This window comes from Trachurus japonicus, chromosome 23 (genome assembly GCF_045865225.1).
Source record: "Trachurus japonicus isolate A0001 chromosome 23, Traja_1.0".
NCBI classification, from domain to species: domain Eukaryota; kingdom Metazoa; phylum Chordata; class Actinopteri; order Carangiformes; family Carangidae; genus Trachurus; species Trachurus japonicus.
In genome coordinates, this window is record NC_140929.1 from 15,592,465 (window position 1) to 15,606,846 (window position 14,382).

General features: G+C 43.5%; 1 protein-coding gene across 1 annotated transcript; it reads right to left on the reverse strand.

Annotated features, from left to right (window-relative positions):
* LOC146962744 (fibulin-1-like) lies at positions 1 to 13,535 on the reverse strand. The gene is made up of 17 exons (XM_085768869.1): positions 13,284 to 13,535; positions 12,854 to 12,962; positions 11,693 to 11,828; positions 11,440 to 11,593; positions 10,677 to 10,748; positions 10,427 to 10,516; positions 10,171 to 10,308; positions 7,857 to 7,997; positions 7,608 to 7,751; positions 7,362 to 7,484; positions 6,723 to 6,848; positions 5,913 to 6,032; positions 5,677 to 5,808; positions 4,826 to 4,949; positions 1,496 to 1,638; positions 997 to 1,137; positions 1 to 861 (listed from the first exon to the last, which is right to left on the reverse strand). Exons 1-17 carry the CDS (start codon positions 13,354 to 13,356, stop codon positions 722 to 724), a joined length of 2,106 nt encoding a protein of 701 aa, XP_085624995.1. The 5' UTR covers positions 13,357 to 13,535; the 3' UTR covers positions 1 to 721.
* Between the last annotated feature and the right edge of the window lie 847 nt (positions 13,536 to 14,382).

The window sequence follows — 14,382 nt, forward strand, 5'->3', positions numbered from 1 at the left end:
TTCATATACAAATCATTTTATTTTCAAATGAAGCATGTTACATCTGGTCTGTCAACAGATGAAATGGAGCAAAACATCAAACAGCTCCACAGGTTCACCAGCAGTCTATCATAGTGGCACTCGTAACAACAAAGTCTGACTTCAAATTAAACGCAGAAGACAGTGGTTAAGGAGATGACAGCTGGCTTTTGCCTTGTTAATCGTTGATTCTATTTAATTCCTCTCATGTAAACAGCATTTGACATTCAGCATACATCTAGGTTAGAGGTATTAAATGAGAAAAATGTCCGTTTTGTTGCTTAAAAAATAACTTTTTAGCCATTCTGCCAACATGGCTCGATGTTGAACAGTCGGTCAACCCATTACTTTGGTCCACACTGAAACATGTAACCAACTGTTGCCTGTTCTTCATAGGCTGGAACTTCTTGAGTTCTCCTCCAGCACCACCAGCAGGTTGACATTTTTCAGTGACAAAATCCTTAGACTAATGTGTTGTGTAAAAAACATGTTGAAATTAAAAAATACCTATTGCAAACTAATGTTGATGTCTTGCTGTAACTGAATCCGGTGCAAAAATCTGCAATATCATCAACGTCTAAGGCTTTTTTTTTGTTAAACGTATAGGCTACAGCACAATAAACGTGGCATCTCCAAATAGTCAAAATTATAAATTATAGTTGCCAAGTTATGTGTTGTGTTTTCATCCCCTTCTTAGCTCAACTCAGAACCAGAACTCAGAGATAAAGATGTGGATGATGACGACGTTGCGATGGGAAATCACTCCTGACTTGATATAATTCATCCCCACCTCCAACACGAGATTCCTGGGGCCGATGATCGGTTTCACCTGCTGAACAACACCTGAGGAGGAGAGGACACAGACTCAAAATGTGTGTTTTGCAAAGACATACAAGAAGTACATGGATGTTTGTGCATAATAAAGTGATGTGATACAAGATTGACTGGCTGATTCCAAGTGATACTCTTTCCTCTCACCCATAATCATTCCCTGGTGGGAGCGCTTCACCACGTCGAAGGAGAACTGCTCATCTGTAGTCATGATTTCAAAGAGAACATCGGTTGTGCCCAAGAGAGGAGCAGGGTCGGCCGCCACAACTGTCCGCAGGAAAACGATGTCTGTTGGACAAAATGGTTTGAAGTTTTTATTAGTCTGATAGAGGCAAAACCAACCACCAATCAGCTCTTCAAATCAGATATCTATCCTACGATTAGACAATTTCCCTGTGGGTTGAAATATGCAATTGATTCTCGTGTGCTGTGGCAAGTTGGTGGGTGGAAATAAGTCGCAAATAAGTTCTGAATGTGCTATTACAAGCTACTGAGTTAAATAATAGGATACCGAAAATGAGAACAAATTCATACTGGCATCACACATTAGACATAAAAAGCACATTACACAATCAAATGCAGCCGTAAATGTTACAGCGAAGGCATCGGAGAGCCGTTTCTAAGGATTCATTCCACTTCATCGTACCCTCTGGTCCACTGAAGTCTCTGAAGGTTGGCAGAGAGAGGACGGTGTGGGTGAGGAGGTGGATGGGGTCCAGAGTACAAATGGTGTCTTTAAATTGGCAGGCCTTGATACAACGTATACCGACTGAAGCCTCAGGTCTGGATCTGAGAGACAGACAGGCGTGATATAAAAGAAGTATGGGGGAAAAAAACAGGAATTAGGACATGTGGAGGGGAAGAAGAATATAGAAATGCAGATACACTCACTCTATACACATATATATGGCAGCAGAAATGTCAGAAAGATGTTTGACCAAAACTGCACAGTTGAGTTAAGCTAGAAGAAACCTGGCAACACCTGAATAGCCCCATAGACCTCTATGGTTAACCAGGCGATGAGTGCCGTAGGAAGAGGCCAAACCCCGACTCCAAACCGTGGAATCATATTTGCGAGGGTTCCCCAGTGTGAAGACAGTAGCGCTTTCAAACGCAACCTCAAAAACTGCTGCAGGAGCAGAGCCATGTAATTAGCAGCGAGCAGGTGAGTCCAAGTAGTTCGCAAAAAATCCGGAGGCCAAAGCCGCAGAGATGATTGTGTGGTATTACGCACCAACTGAAACGCCACCAAATGCCAAACCAACAGAGGGTGAGGGTAAGAACGGATGTCATTTGATTTGATTCGGTGACATCATATTCACAGCATAGAAGGGAAAACATTTTTGACATAATCAGCGACGGAAATACAACTCCAAATGACTGTTTAAACTCTTTCCCCAAAAAAAGATATTAATTTCACTATGAAGCTTTTCACTGTCTTGACTTTATATAATCCAAAGATCTGGAAGAATTACAGTCACATTTATTTCATAACTTCTCATTTTCAATCAGCTTCCAATATGCACCAAACCCGAAAAACCACCAGCATGAATGTGGACCAGTGGAAAACACAGCTACAAGACTTTTGGTATCATTTACAGCAAATTAACTGATAACCACCCAATACCAACACTAAAAGCACCATCCATCATGTGTGCTGTGATGCCTCTGCACCACTAATTGAGCCCCCATGCTGGCTTGGCCCCAGGTGCCCATAAATAAGTGCCACGCTTATTTTTCTTTCTTGTCCGCTAAGGCGAGGCCCGTTTGATCCTACGGTGAAGCCGCCTGGAACAGATCGTAGGAAAAATAGGTCTCTGTATTAAAAAATGACCACAGCGGAGGAAGCACAAGAGCAGTGGCAGAAACCGCTCACAGTGTGTATGTGTGTGTGTGTGTGTGTGTGTGTGTGTGCATGTGCTAAAATATTTAAGAGTGAAAAGCCATTTTTATCTGTCACTTTTTTAATTCCAAATACATAGGAAGTACAAATAAAAGGAAGCTGCCGCAGAGACATGAGGTAGACTTAATGCATATGAACAATATTGACACAGTGTTGTAGAGACCCTGAGCAGTTAATGAGCCCCATCTAGTGGCAAGTGCAACGTCCTAATATACTCAATACCTTCTATCCAATGTCTGGATTGTTTTATCCTTGCAGGGTCATGGGAGGCTGTGGCCAATCCCAGCTGATCTAGGGTCAGGGCAGGGTGCACCCTGGACAGGTATCCAGTCTATCACAGGGTTTATATAAAGAGATGAACTATGCACACGCACTCATTAACACCTATGTACAATTTAGTGTTGCCAATCAACCTAGTGTGCATGTTTTTGGACTGTGGGAGAGAAGCCATGCTGGCACAGGGAGAACACACAATCACCACACAGAAAGGCCAAAGACCCAGGGGCGGTGCGTGGCGTAGTGGTTGAAGGCCAAAGGCCCAGGAATCGAACCCTGAGCCTTCTTGTTGGTGGCAGTGCTAAGTAACCACTGTTCCACCATATCACCCCCAACAATTACTGGGCCCCATTGAAGTTTGAAGTAAAATAGCTTAAAGGGATAGTTCAACATTTTGTCAAATTGGCACCTTTAATTGTCGGTGCAAGCTATTTTTAGAACGGCGGAGCAGAGCCGCAAGCTGCTCAGAGCTACGCTACGGAGTTACGCTACGGAGTTGTTGCCCCGACGGGAACGCACATCAGCAGTTTTGCATGAATTTACCTCGAAAACAACTCTGTCTCGTAACGTCCCGTTATTATCTCATAGTGTGGTGAATGTTCAGGTCACAACTTGTCCACAAGAGCATTTTGGAGTTGTTGGATTGTGTATTTGATGAGTTTGATGAGGGATCCCAAGAAAGAGCCTAGCGTAGCTCTGAGCAGCTCCGCCATTGTAAAAATAGCTTGCACCGACAATTAAAGGTAACGAACCTACTCCTAAAACTATAGGGATTATGGCAATGGGCCGATTAATTTTCCTTCTTGGGTATAATCAGTGAAATATTAATGTGAGACAGTTACAGCCCCATGTTGTCTAATGTAACAAGAAGATGCCAATTACATATTAATATAAAAAAGTTTTTTTTCAAATAAACTACACAAATTCACTTTAAGGGACTTGTTTTTGGCACTGACACAAGAATTGTAGATGTTGTGTGAAGATGAGTGGATGGGAAGCTGTAGTTATTAAGAAATATAGATGGATGAAAATGAAAAACAAATATAAGAAGTAAGAAAAAACACAAACACAATAGAAATGTTGAAAAGTATTCGTCTTAATTCTACAAAGATTGTTAATATGGGAATGTTCTCGAGGGTCGGATCGCCTGCTCGTAGGTGACAAACACGGCAATCTTGGCCATGTACAGATGTGCTCTTCCGTAACGTATCAGCCTCATCTCCACGGTAAGAAAGAAGTCCCGGGGCTCGGACAAGGTGCGGCGCAGAGAGATCACTCCTCCGTGGGCCTGCTGCTGCACCATGAAGTACCCCTCCTCGTCTCCGGACGCTATGTTCAACAGCATCTGGTCCCCGGGGACCGAACTGGAGGGTCCCATCCGGAAAACGTCAGCAGGGACGGGGGTGTTGGTGGGGAAGCTGATGTTGTAGAAGGAGATTCTCAGCGGAAGCGAGAAACACGACGCAGGGTCCCGCGTGAACTCGCAAGTTGCGCGCTCGCAACGGCTGAAAGGGAAAAAGTAAAAGGTGGTGCTCATTGAACGGAGGGCAACAATGGCTTCACGCACATGGGCGGATGCAGGAGTCGAGTTTGTGACCAAAAAGCTGCGAGCAAATGTAAAAAACCGTGCACCAAATAATCAAACAAAATGCACATCCCAGGACATGTGAGTGAAATAAAGAGCGAGTGCAAAATGAGAGAGATGACAGGACGGAGATGCATCATGCAAACCTCAGCGGGCAATCGACCGTATCATTTCAAACAATTTGCTGCAACCCAGCAGCCGTCAGCTCTTACCCCTGTGCTGCTTGTCTGAAGTTTGGAGGGCACTGGAAGGACAGGCAGCGGAATCCTCCCTGGATGTTGACGCAGCTCTCGGAGACAGAGCAGGTGTGGCTCCCTGCTGCACATTCATCAATGTCTGAAAACACAGGAGGACACAAAGAGGTCAGACATTTGGGGCGTCATATAGCTCAGTAGGTCCTTGAATCCCCCGGTGGCCCTTTACTGCTGCGTGTCATCCCCATCATCATCCTCTGTCTCTCCATTTCCTGTCTCTCTCTGACTATCCCATCAATTACAGCCCCCCCTCCCAAAAAAAAAAAGGTCAGACACCCAATAATGACCTGCACATTCACCACCCTATGAAATAATAACGGAACGTTACAAGACAGAGACTGCTTTGCCGAAAAACTGCCCCAACGGGAACGCGCATCAGCGGTTTTGCATGAATTTACCTCGAAAACAACTCTGTCTCGTAACGTTCCGTTATTATCTCATAGTGTGCAGGTCACAACTTGTCCACAAGAGTGTTTTGGAGTTGTTGGATTGTGTATTTGATGAGTTTGATGAGGGAAACCAAGAAATCCCATTAGCCTCCGTAGCGTAGCTCTGAGCAGCTGCCGGCTCTGCTCCGCCGTTCTAAAAACAGCTTGCACCAACAATTAAAGGTAACAAACCTATTCCTAAAGCTATAGGGATTATGGCAATGGGCCAGTTTGCCAAAAATGTTGAACTATCCCTTTAAATCTATAAAATTATCAATACTAAAGAATATTTGCTTCTACTGTAGATATTGTGTGCAAATGAACAGATGTATTATGTTAAAAAAAAAAAACAACTGTTTTGGTTCAGATTCTTCCACTGACCTTGACACGTGCGTCCATTGGATGCGAGGGTGTATCCGGTGGGTGGACAGGTGCAGTAGAAACTTCCTGGGGCGTTGGAGCAGCGGTAGGAGCACACATGGCCTCCAGCAGGCAGAGCACACTCATCGATGTCTGAGAGGAGCAGAGGAGGAGAGAGGCAGGTCATCGTCTCTAGTGGACACCCCTGATATACGTATATATACTGTTTTTCGTGAGCTGATGAAGACCAACAGTACCTTCACATGTTATCCCATCAATGTCACTCAGCTGGTAACCACGGCGACAGTAGCACTGATATGAGCCGTAGACATTGGCACATTCCTGGCTACAAGGGTTGGCCTCACACTCGTTCACATCTGTCAGAAAACAAACAAAGGTAGGATATGTTTTTTTTGTTTTTGTTTTTTACAACTTAATCAGCTCACAGAGGAATTCTTACTTTCTCCCTCGCTGATGTCCAGCAAAAGGATCGTGGGATGGAGCAAATACGAGAACAAGCAAATACGAGAACATTGTGTCAGGGTGAATTTAGTATCTAACAGAAGCTCAGGTTTAATTAGAGCAGTACTAAAGAACTTTCAGTTTTGGTTGAGTTTGGCGGTGCCTGTGGACCAAAGCGGTAGTGTTTTGCCTGAAGAAAGACTCCATTTCCCATGAACACTAGCGTGAAGCCCTGTAAATATCCTGCCTTAAAATTAACAGAAGACATCAAAACTAAGTTTCTGTTTCCAGTGGATCATTTCAAAGTGAAAACACAAACATAATCCATTGCTAAAGTACCGTTTTGCCTGTTCCCTCCTTGTTGTGACTCGCAAAAGTGAAAGTGAAACTTAAGTGAGAGCAGGGTTCCTACCATGCTCCTCAAGGCTGCTTAGTGCCAGAGAAAGAGATACAGACCCCCTCAGGCCATGACAGAGGTGTCATTCAACTTGTTGTAAGTCGATGTATCATCACAAAAGTTATGAAAATATTTTATGAAGGTTGAAAAGTTCCTTAGTGTTGGTTTAAAGTCTAAATGAAATCAATCAAATGAAAACACATTTTACCATCACAGTTTCTGCCATCATGGGACAGTTTGAAGCCGGTGGTGCAGCTGCACTGGTAGGACCCCTCTGTGTTGTCACACTTGTGAGCGCAGAGACGTCCGGGATAATGCCTGCATTCATTGATATCTGAGGAACATGAAGGGCAGGTCGTGAATGATAAGAGATTTACAAAATTGCAAAATCAACCTTAAATTGAGATGATTGTGAAAGTTTGAATTTAAATAAAATATCAAAATATAATGTTAATAATACACGTATGATAACATCTTAATGACACATGTTTGGACTTGTGGATATTTGCTTTATCAAATCATCTGCATGCCTTTTCACAATCCATTAAGTGCAATTAACTCTGAAACTCTCTCTTCTTCCCTACACTCATCCGAAAAAAAAGAGAGAAATCAAACACAAAACAAAGTTAAAGCTGATTTTGATTGACAGCACTGTTAATATTATGATTTTCAAATTTTCTGTAGGTAGCACAGTAATGTTATCACCATGAATTCAAGTGTCTTTTAATACTGTGAATAGATTTAATTCCAACTTATTTTATACCACTTTTTTTCACCTACCCAGTTTAATTTAATATTAATATACAATATTGTGGCGAGAACAAAACGATAATGATAAAGATGGTACCTTCACACAGTTTGGTGATGCTGTTGAAGATGAAGCCAATCTTGCACTCACAGCGGTACGATCCCACAAGGTTCACACAGCCATGGTCACCACACACGTTACCTATACGACACTCATCTACATCTACAGGAGGAGAGAGGGCAATAACAATTCTTTATATTAAAAAAAAATTAGGCATTAAGGTGACAGAAAGAAAGAGTGTGAGAGGAGAGTGGAGCAAACAGATTTTGTAGGGACAGTATCTACCTTCACAGCGTGAGCCGTCCATCGTTAGATGATAACCTCGTCCACAGGTGACTGAGTTCCTGCGACAGGTGTAGGAACCTATAGTGTTGATGCAAGTGTGGCCTGGCAGGCATGGACCGCTGTTGGCCACACACTCATTTATATCTAATTAGATTTAAAAAATTAAAACAAAATAAACAGTCAACAAGTCAGCTCCTTTTTTTTTTTTTACCTGTGAGATGTTTTTTTTTTACTTGACACTGAACTCACCAATACAGCTGCCGGCAGCGTCCTGAATGTAACCGGTGTCAGCGCACCTCTCCTTCGGGTGGCAGCGGAACGAGCCGGCTGTGTTGGTGCAAGAGAAGTCTGGTCCACAGTTATGGGTTCCCAAAGCGCACTCATCAATGTCTGGAAAGTGCAAGATCATCATGAATATATCATGTAAAAACACGTATTACACAGTTGCACATTGCTCTTTTTATTCCTATTACAGCCTACAGGATAATTGTGGTTTAATTTTCACGGTGACATGTTTGGAAGAGATTTGTCAATAAAGTTTTGAGAAGATACACTTTATCTATTAAAGGGATAGTTCAACATTTTGGCAAATTGGCCCACTGGCCCATTGCCATAATCCCTATAGTCATAGCAGTAGGTTTGTTACCTTTAATTGTCGGTGCAAGCTATTTTTAGAACGGCGGAGCAGAGCCGTGAGCTGCACAGAGTTATGCTACGGAGGCTAATGGGATTTCTTGGTTTCCCTCATCAAACTCATCAAATACACAATCCAACAACTCCAAAACGCTCTGGGGCCTCATTTATCAAAGAGCGTGTAAAAGTCCTCTTAAATTTTCAGTATGACGGAAAGGCAAAATGTGCGTACGACCAAAAAATATACACTCTTTTCAGATCTATCAAACTCCACGTACACACGGCTGCACGGTATTTCCCTTGATAAGTCACACCGGACCTGAGAAAAGCGTGGATGAGAACACGCCTCATACCCAGCCCCCTAAATGGCCCCACACAACCATATGTGGTCAATGCAAATCAGTTACGTGCATATTAAGTAGCCATGTGCACTCTGGAAACGTGTGGAATGACGTCAGGGGAAGACGGTGAAGACAACAGACGGACGGAGAGCGGAGAAAGAAGCGGAATTTCTCTGAAAGCGAGATACACGGTAACACGGCAATATCAGTCAGAAACATCATCTTGCATTGAAAGGCTACAATAAAAACAAAAAACTCCCAAATCTAAATGAAACAGAACAGAAAGAAGAAGAATCATATTTATTCTGCCCCTTATTTTAGATTATGTCATAATAATTTAAAGCAGGGTTTCCACTGCCAGTCAGTGCTACTTTGCACCCCTTTCCACTAACCCCCAACTTCCGTTCACTGGAAGACTTTGATTTTCATTTGTGCATAGCTATATATTAAAAAAAAAAAAAAAAAAACATTGAAGTCCACCAGTCTGTGACTTTTCCTAAAATGATGTTGGGCAGCACCCATTTTTGTTAAATACAATAAATATTATTCACACAAAAAATATCGATCATGTTTTCTCATTTGCTTTGATTTGCGCCGACATTATTGGGCTTGCTGCTTGCTTGTGTGTGTCCAGTCTGGCTACTTAACACACGCACGTTGCAGAAATTATTTTCCAGACTGGACAGACTGGTTGTGGAAGAGTGTAGTCTACATGCAGGGGAAAAATATCAATTTGATATCAAAAGAAAACGAAATTCGTTTTATAAAGCCAGTATTTAGGAGCAAACTAGTGTAAATGCACAGGGGAAAAATCAGAGTCGCTGTGCTTTTCATGTAAAGTGCCGACGTCAACACGTGTGCGGTGGAGGGGGGGTCATCATCACCACCACTTGCTACTTCAAACAGTGTCCGCGCTCCTCTCTCCCTCGCACACTGCAGTTCTCTGACTCTGCAGCGGCGTCGCCAATTCCTCCTGTTCTTCAAAAAGCGTGTAAATGCCGGTACGCCATGGTCGGACTGGTCGTAAATTTCGGCACTTTCTCCCGACAGGTTTTGGTTTGATAGATCCCAAATTAGGCGGAGAAAAGTGCGTACGCACAAAACGGGGGAAAGAGCGTGTAAAAAAACGTGTATCCACAATGATAAATGAGGCCCCTGGTGGACAAGTTGTGACCTGCACATTCACCACGCCATGAGATAATAATGGAAAGTTAAGAGACAGAGTTGTTTTCGTGGTAAATTCATGCAAAACCACTGATGGACGTTCCTGTCGGGGGCAGTTTTTCGGCAAGAAGTCTCTGCATTTGCCTCCGTTCTTAAAATAGCTTGCACCGACAAATAAAGGTAACAAACCTACTGCTATGACTAGCCTATAGGGATTATGGCAATGGGACAATTTGCCAAAATGTTGAACTATCCCTTTAAGATAAATAACATTGTCACAATCATTTCATGAGAAGAGGTAAAAAAACAACAACAACAACAAAAAAGAACAATTGCAGATTTAGAGGGGATTGACAATTACAGTCACCTCTTTTGTGATTTGGGGTTTTGTTTTTGTCATTTCTACAGCGCCCCTGCCTTGTTACCTTGGCAACTGTTGTTGTCTTTGAGTTCATACCCTGTGCCACAGCCGGCTTCCCTCTGACAGCGAAAGGAGCCCTCGGTGTTGATGCAAATTTGGCCGAGGATGCAGTTGTGACTGCCCGTCAGGCACTCATTCACATCTGAGGAGAGAGAGTTGAGAGTTTTTCAGGAGATTGCGTCGACACGTTTTAGATTTAAGATCTGCTTTTCAGCTGTCAAACACTGTGGTGAAATCAGGCCTCGGTTCACACAACTCACCCTCACAATTCACTCCATCCTTTTGCAGTTGGTACCCATCGTAGCAGGCACACGTACCGTTGCCAACGCACAGCTGGGAACAAGCGGAGCCTGAAAACAGCACAGAGGTAAATGAAGATGTCATGGTGTGTGTGTGTGTGTGTGTGTGTGTGTGTGTGTCCCAGATTGTAGGATGATGGAAGACAAAGCCACCACCGGGCAGACGCTTAAACCTCTTACAGCTCGTACTATAAGGAAGGAGATCACAAACCTTTACAGGCACCCAGTTCCTTTGGAGGCTCGGTGGTGGTGATACTGGTCTGAGGTTCTGCTGTGGTTGTAACTACAGAAAAAAACGCACACACAACACTTTACAACCATGTATCTACAACAATCTAATTCCCAGCAAAGGCGAACAGGGGTCAAACACCTTGAACTCCAACCCCAGAACTCAAACATACATCCATATGCTCTTATCACTCTGGCCTTTGCACCACATGAGCCAGACAGCGATTTGCTTTCCTTGACAAACACTGTGTCTTCCTTGATGGTGCTTGTGCTTTTTCACCTGCAAGCCAACCAGGCCACAAAAAAGCTACAAGCCACGACAAGTCACCATTTGGCAGAGGGTGTCTGACTCTGCAGCTTAGCCTAGTGACTGCTGCTGTGACCCAGTCTGTCTGTTTGTTTGTCTGTCTGGCAATCTGCTCCACAGCTGCCACATGACGGCCATTCATTCATCCAGCCCTTTATGTTAATAAGGCTGCCTGAAACCTACTCCTTTAACCCTCTCACCCTAAACACTTATAAAATGCATTAGTTTCTGTCAGAGTCAATGTTTTTTTGCCCTCAGAGGTTAATAAAATCATAATGTGCTGAAAGCCTTTTGGCTCTTATAGTGTGCAAATGGCCGTGTTTATTGATTGTTTTACAAAGGCCTCCATTGATTTGAGTGTCACAGACATGATAAGACAGAGAGGAGCTAATCAAGACATAAAAGGCTGAAAGAAGAACAGATATTCTGTTTTTTTTACCCTGATCATTTGCTTTCACGTCCTCTGTTGTGTTTTGGCCGCAGCAGGTTTTCGCCGTGTGCACGCACTGTCTCCCCAGCGACAGGCCCGGCAGCTCGCAGCCCGAACCCCGGCTCGCTGCCATCAGGCCGAGCATGCAGCAGTCACAGCACGTCTAAACAGGGACACAGTTGTTTTTTTTTTTTGCAAAGTCAGACGTCATATTCTCAAGAAAACAAGTGACAAAGCCTCAGCGTGCTGCGTTTGAAACCACCTTCGAGATCTGAGTCTCCCAGGGCTCCCCTTGGAAGAAGGGCCTCTCACACGCTCCTTGACTTCGGCCCATTTTGATGCCATTGTCGCAGAGCTTGTCCGCCACTGCTGAGGCACAGCACTGCTCCTGGCTGATCCTTGAAAAAAAAAAACAAAGAGCAGACGTTTAGCACCAAACCCTCGTCGGGGACAGAAACAGCAATCTCAGCTCTGTGAGGACAGACTCAGATAAGAGGCATTGTAGTGTCGGAAACACTTTCTATTTACATTAGATACAGATGACCAGCTGACTGCCAGTGGATCTGTGTTGTAATATTTCACTCGCAGCAAGGAGTTAAGTACTTAAAACTCAACACAAAGTGACTACAAACAACAGATTTGTCACTTTTCTACCATTTTTTTTTATATAAAGTGAAATTCTTCATTTGGCTTGGGAGTGAATTCTTGCTCCAGTCTCTCTCTTCCTGCCCTCCCTTGGCAAATGTTCCTTCCTCTGACCTCCATGTGTCGACCAGGTGTTCCTCTACTTCATCAATCACCACCTCCACGTTCTCAAAGTCAAACGGGGGCCCTTCGGTGTTAAAAATGCTCCAGGGGGCCACTTAACGCCTGTACTTACTATGTAGTTATTATCCGGCAGTCCTCCCCCCCCTGCAGCGGGATGGCCGGCTAAAGGGGCTGGGGGTATTTCCTGCTTTTAAAGACGCCATCGCAAGCACAGGCCTACAGGATACTCAGTTTCCAGTGCAGAATTCCACTCACCGTTTTGAAGATTTTTCTACCTCTAGTGTGATTTAATCATGTGTTTTTATATATTACAAAACTAGTCAGTATACCAATCAGTTAGCCTACCACTGGTGAAGTAACACTCCCTGCTCCTCCTGCTGACCCTTCTTTGGCCTCTGGACTCATGGACATAGCCTATGATTTAACAAGCCTGCCAGGCCTGGACTCAGGGGGCCCCAAGGCCAGACCCCCGGTTTGAGTGACTTTTCTTATTGGGAAGTTGGTGAAATAACTACTAAAAAGACACAAAATAACAGAAACTCATCTCTTTGGATCTTTGGACCTCTAGCTCTTACATCTGTACCTGTCATGATCCGTCAACGGCCGTGACCCCCCCAGAGCTCCGAGGGGGTTGGAGAAACCAGGTGTTGCTTACCTGCAGGTGTGGGAGGACGAGATGAGGGGGAGGACTGTGCAGTCTTGTCCTCCCAGGGCACGGTCCCTCCCGTCCTCACAGCACTCCTGTACAGTGGGAGGCTGGATCTCTGCGGGGTCTGAAGGCGATGTGCATGGAGATTAGAAATGTACAGCAGCAGCATGCACACAGGCACAGCGGGTGGAAAAACCAGCAAAGGCTGCCCCCATGATGAGTGCCAGTGACTGAGTCACAGTTAATTAAAATGGGCTCACACACTCTGAGAAAGTGTGGAAAATAGTCTGAGGCTGAATTTCTTCAGCACCTTGAGCTTGGGTTAGAAGATTCACAAAAACATGCAACCACAGGATATGTAAAGCTCTCACAGTCTGAAAATGTGTCACACATTCTGCACCTCCATGATAAACTAAGTTAGGAAACGTCCTCTTACCTTGTCCACGCACAACTCCGTACAAAGACAACAGAAGTAATGTCCACTGCGCCATCGGACTCAGTGTCGCCATTTAATGTAACTGTCACAACCGCAAAGTTTGTTGACTCAGTGAGGTTTTTCTTTAAAAAAAATATTATTTTCAAAGTAGCGGTTGAATCAGAGCAGATGACGGCGCGAGGCTCCTGGTGAAACGCGCCCCGTCACGGAGGAGAACATCCCAGAGTCACAGCGGCTCCGGGCTCCGCGCTGGGAGGCAGGAGACACGGGGGCGGGGGAGAGAGGGAGGGAGGAAGGAGGAGGGGAGGAGGGGATAAGGGAGCCGGGTTTGACTGGACGACTTCACCAGCAGCAGCAGCAACAGGCTGCAACAGAGCCAATTAACGTGAGCAACCGGCAGGACAGGGATTGAATGACCGAGGAAATGTCAGGTTTATCTGTTAAAACTGGTAAACTCACACTTATAATAGTAGCCTAATCATTTTTATATTACAATAATGAAACCCAAATTAGACTATTAAATGAAATAAATAAATACATAGACAAATAAGCTACAAACGAGCCAAGAAATCCAAACCTGTTAATGAGAATATAAAAAAAAACTTTTTTTTTTTTTTTTTTAAGAATATTAAATAGGCTATCGGTTGCCCCCAATACGGACTTTAAAAAAAACAAACAAAAAAACCTAATTAGACAATTAAAGAAAATTGAACAAATGAAATTCAAACCTACAAAAGAAAATAATTTGCACCTAGTTTTGATTTTGTTTTGTAAAATAATAAATAAGCAGAGAGCAGATTCAAACCTAAAAGTAAATGAGTAATATAGATATTGTCATATTATGATTTATTTTTAGGAATATTTTTTTAATAAGTGAAGTTTAAGATACCTATGACATGGAAGCCCAAAAAACACCCCAATTAAAGGATGAAATGAAAACATAATTAAAATTAACTCAGTATTTCAAACCTGTAAAAGTAGTTTAAACATACAGAAGTGAATATAATAAATGCAAAGAAATTTCTATGCTTTGGTTTTGTTTTTTAGGATATTTTATAGCTACTACGAAGGACACTTAAAAAAATAATAAGGAAAGAAG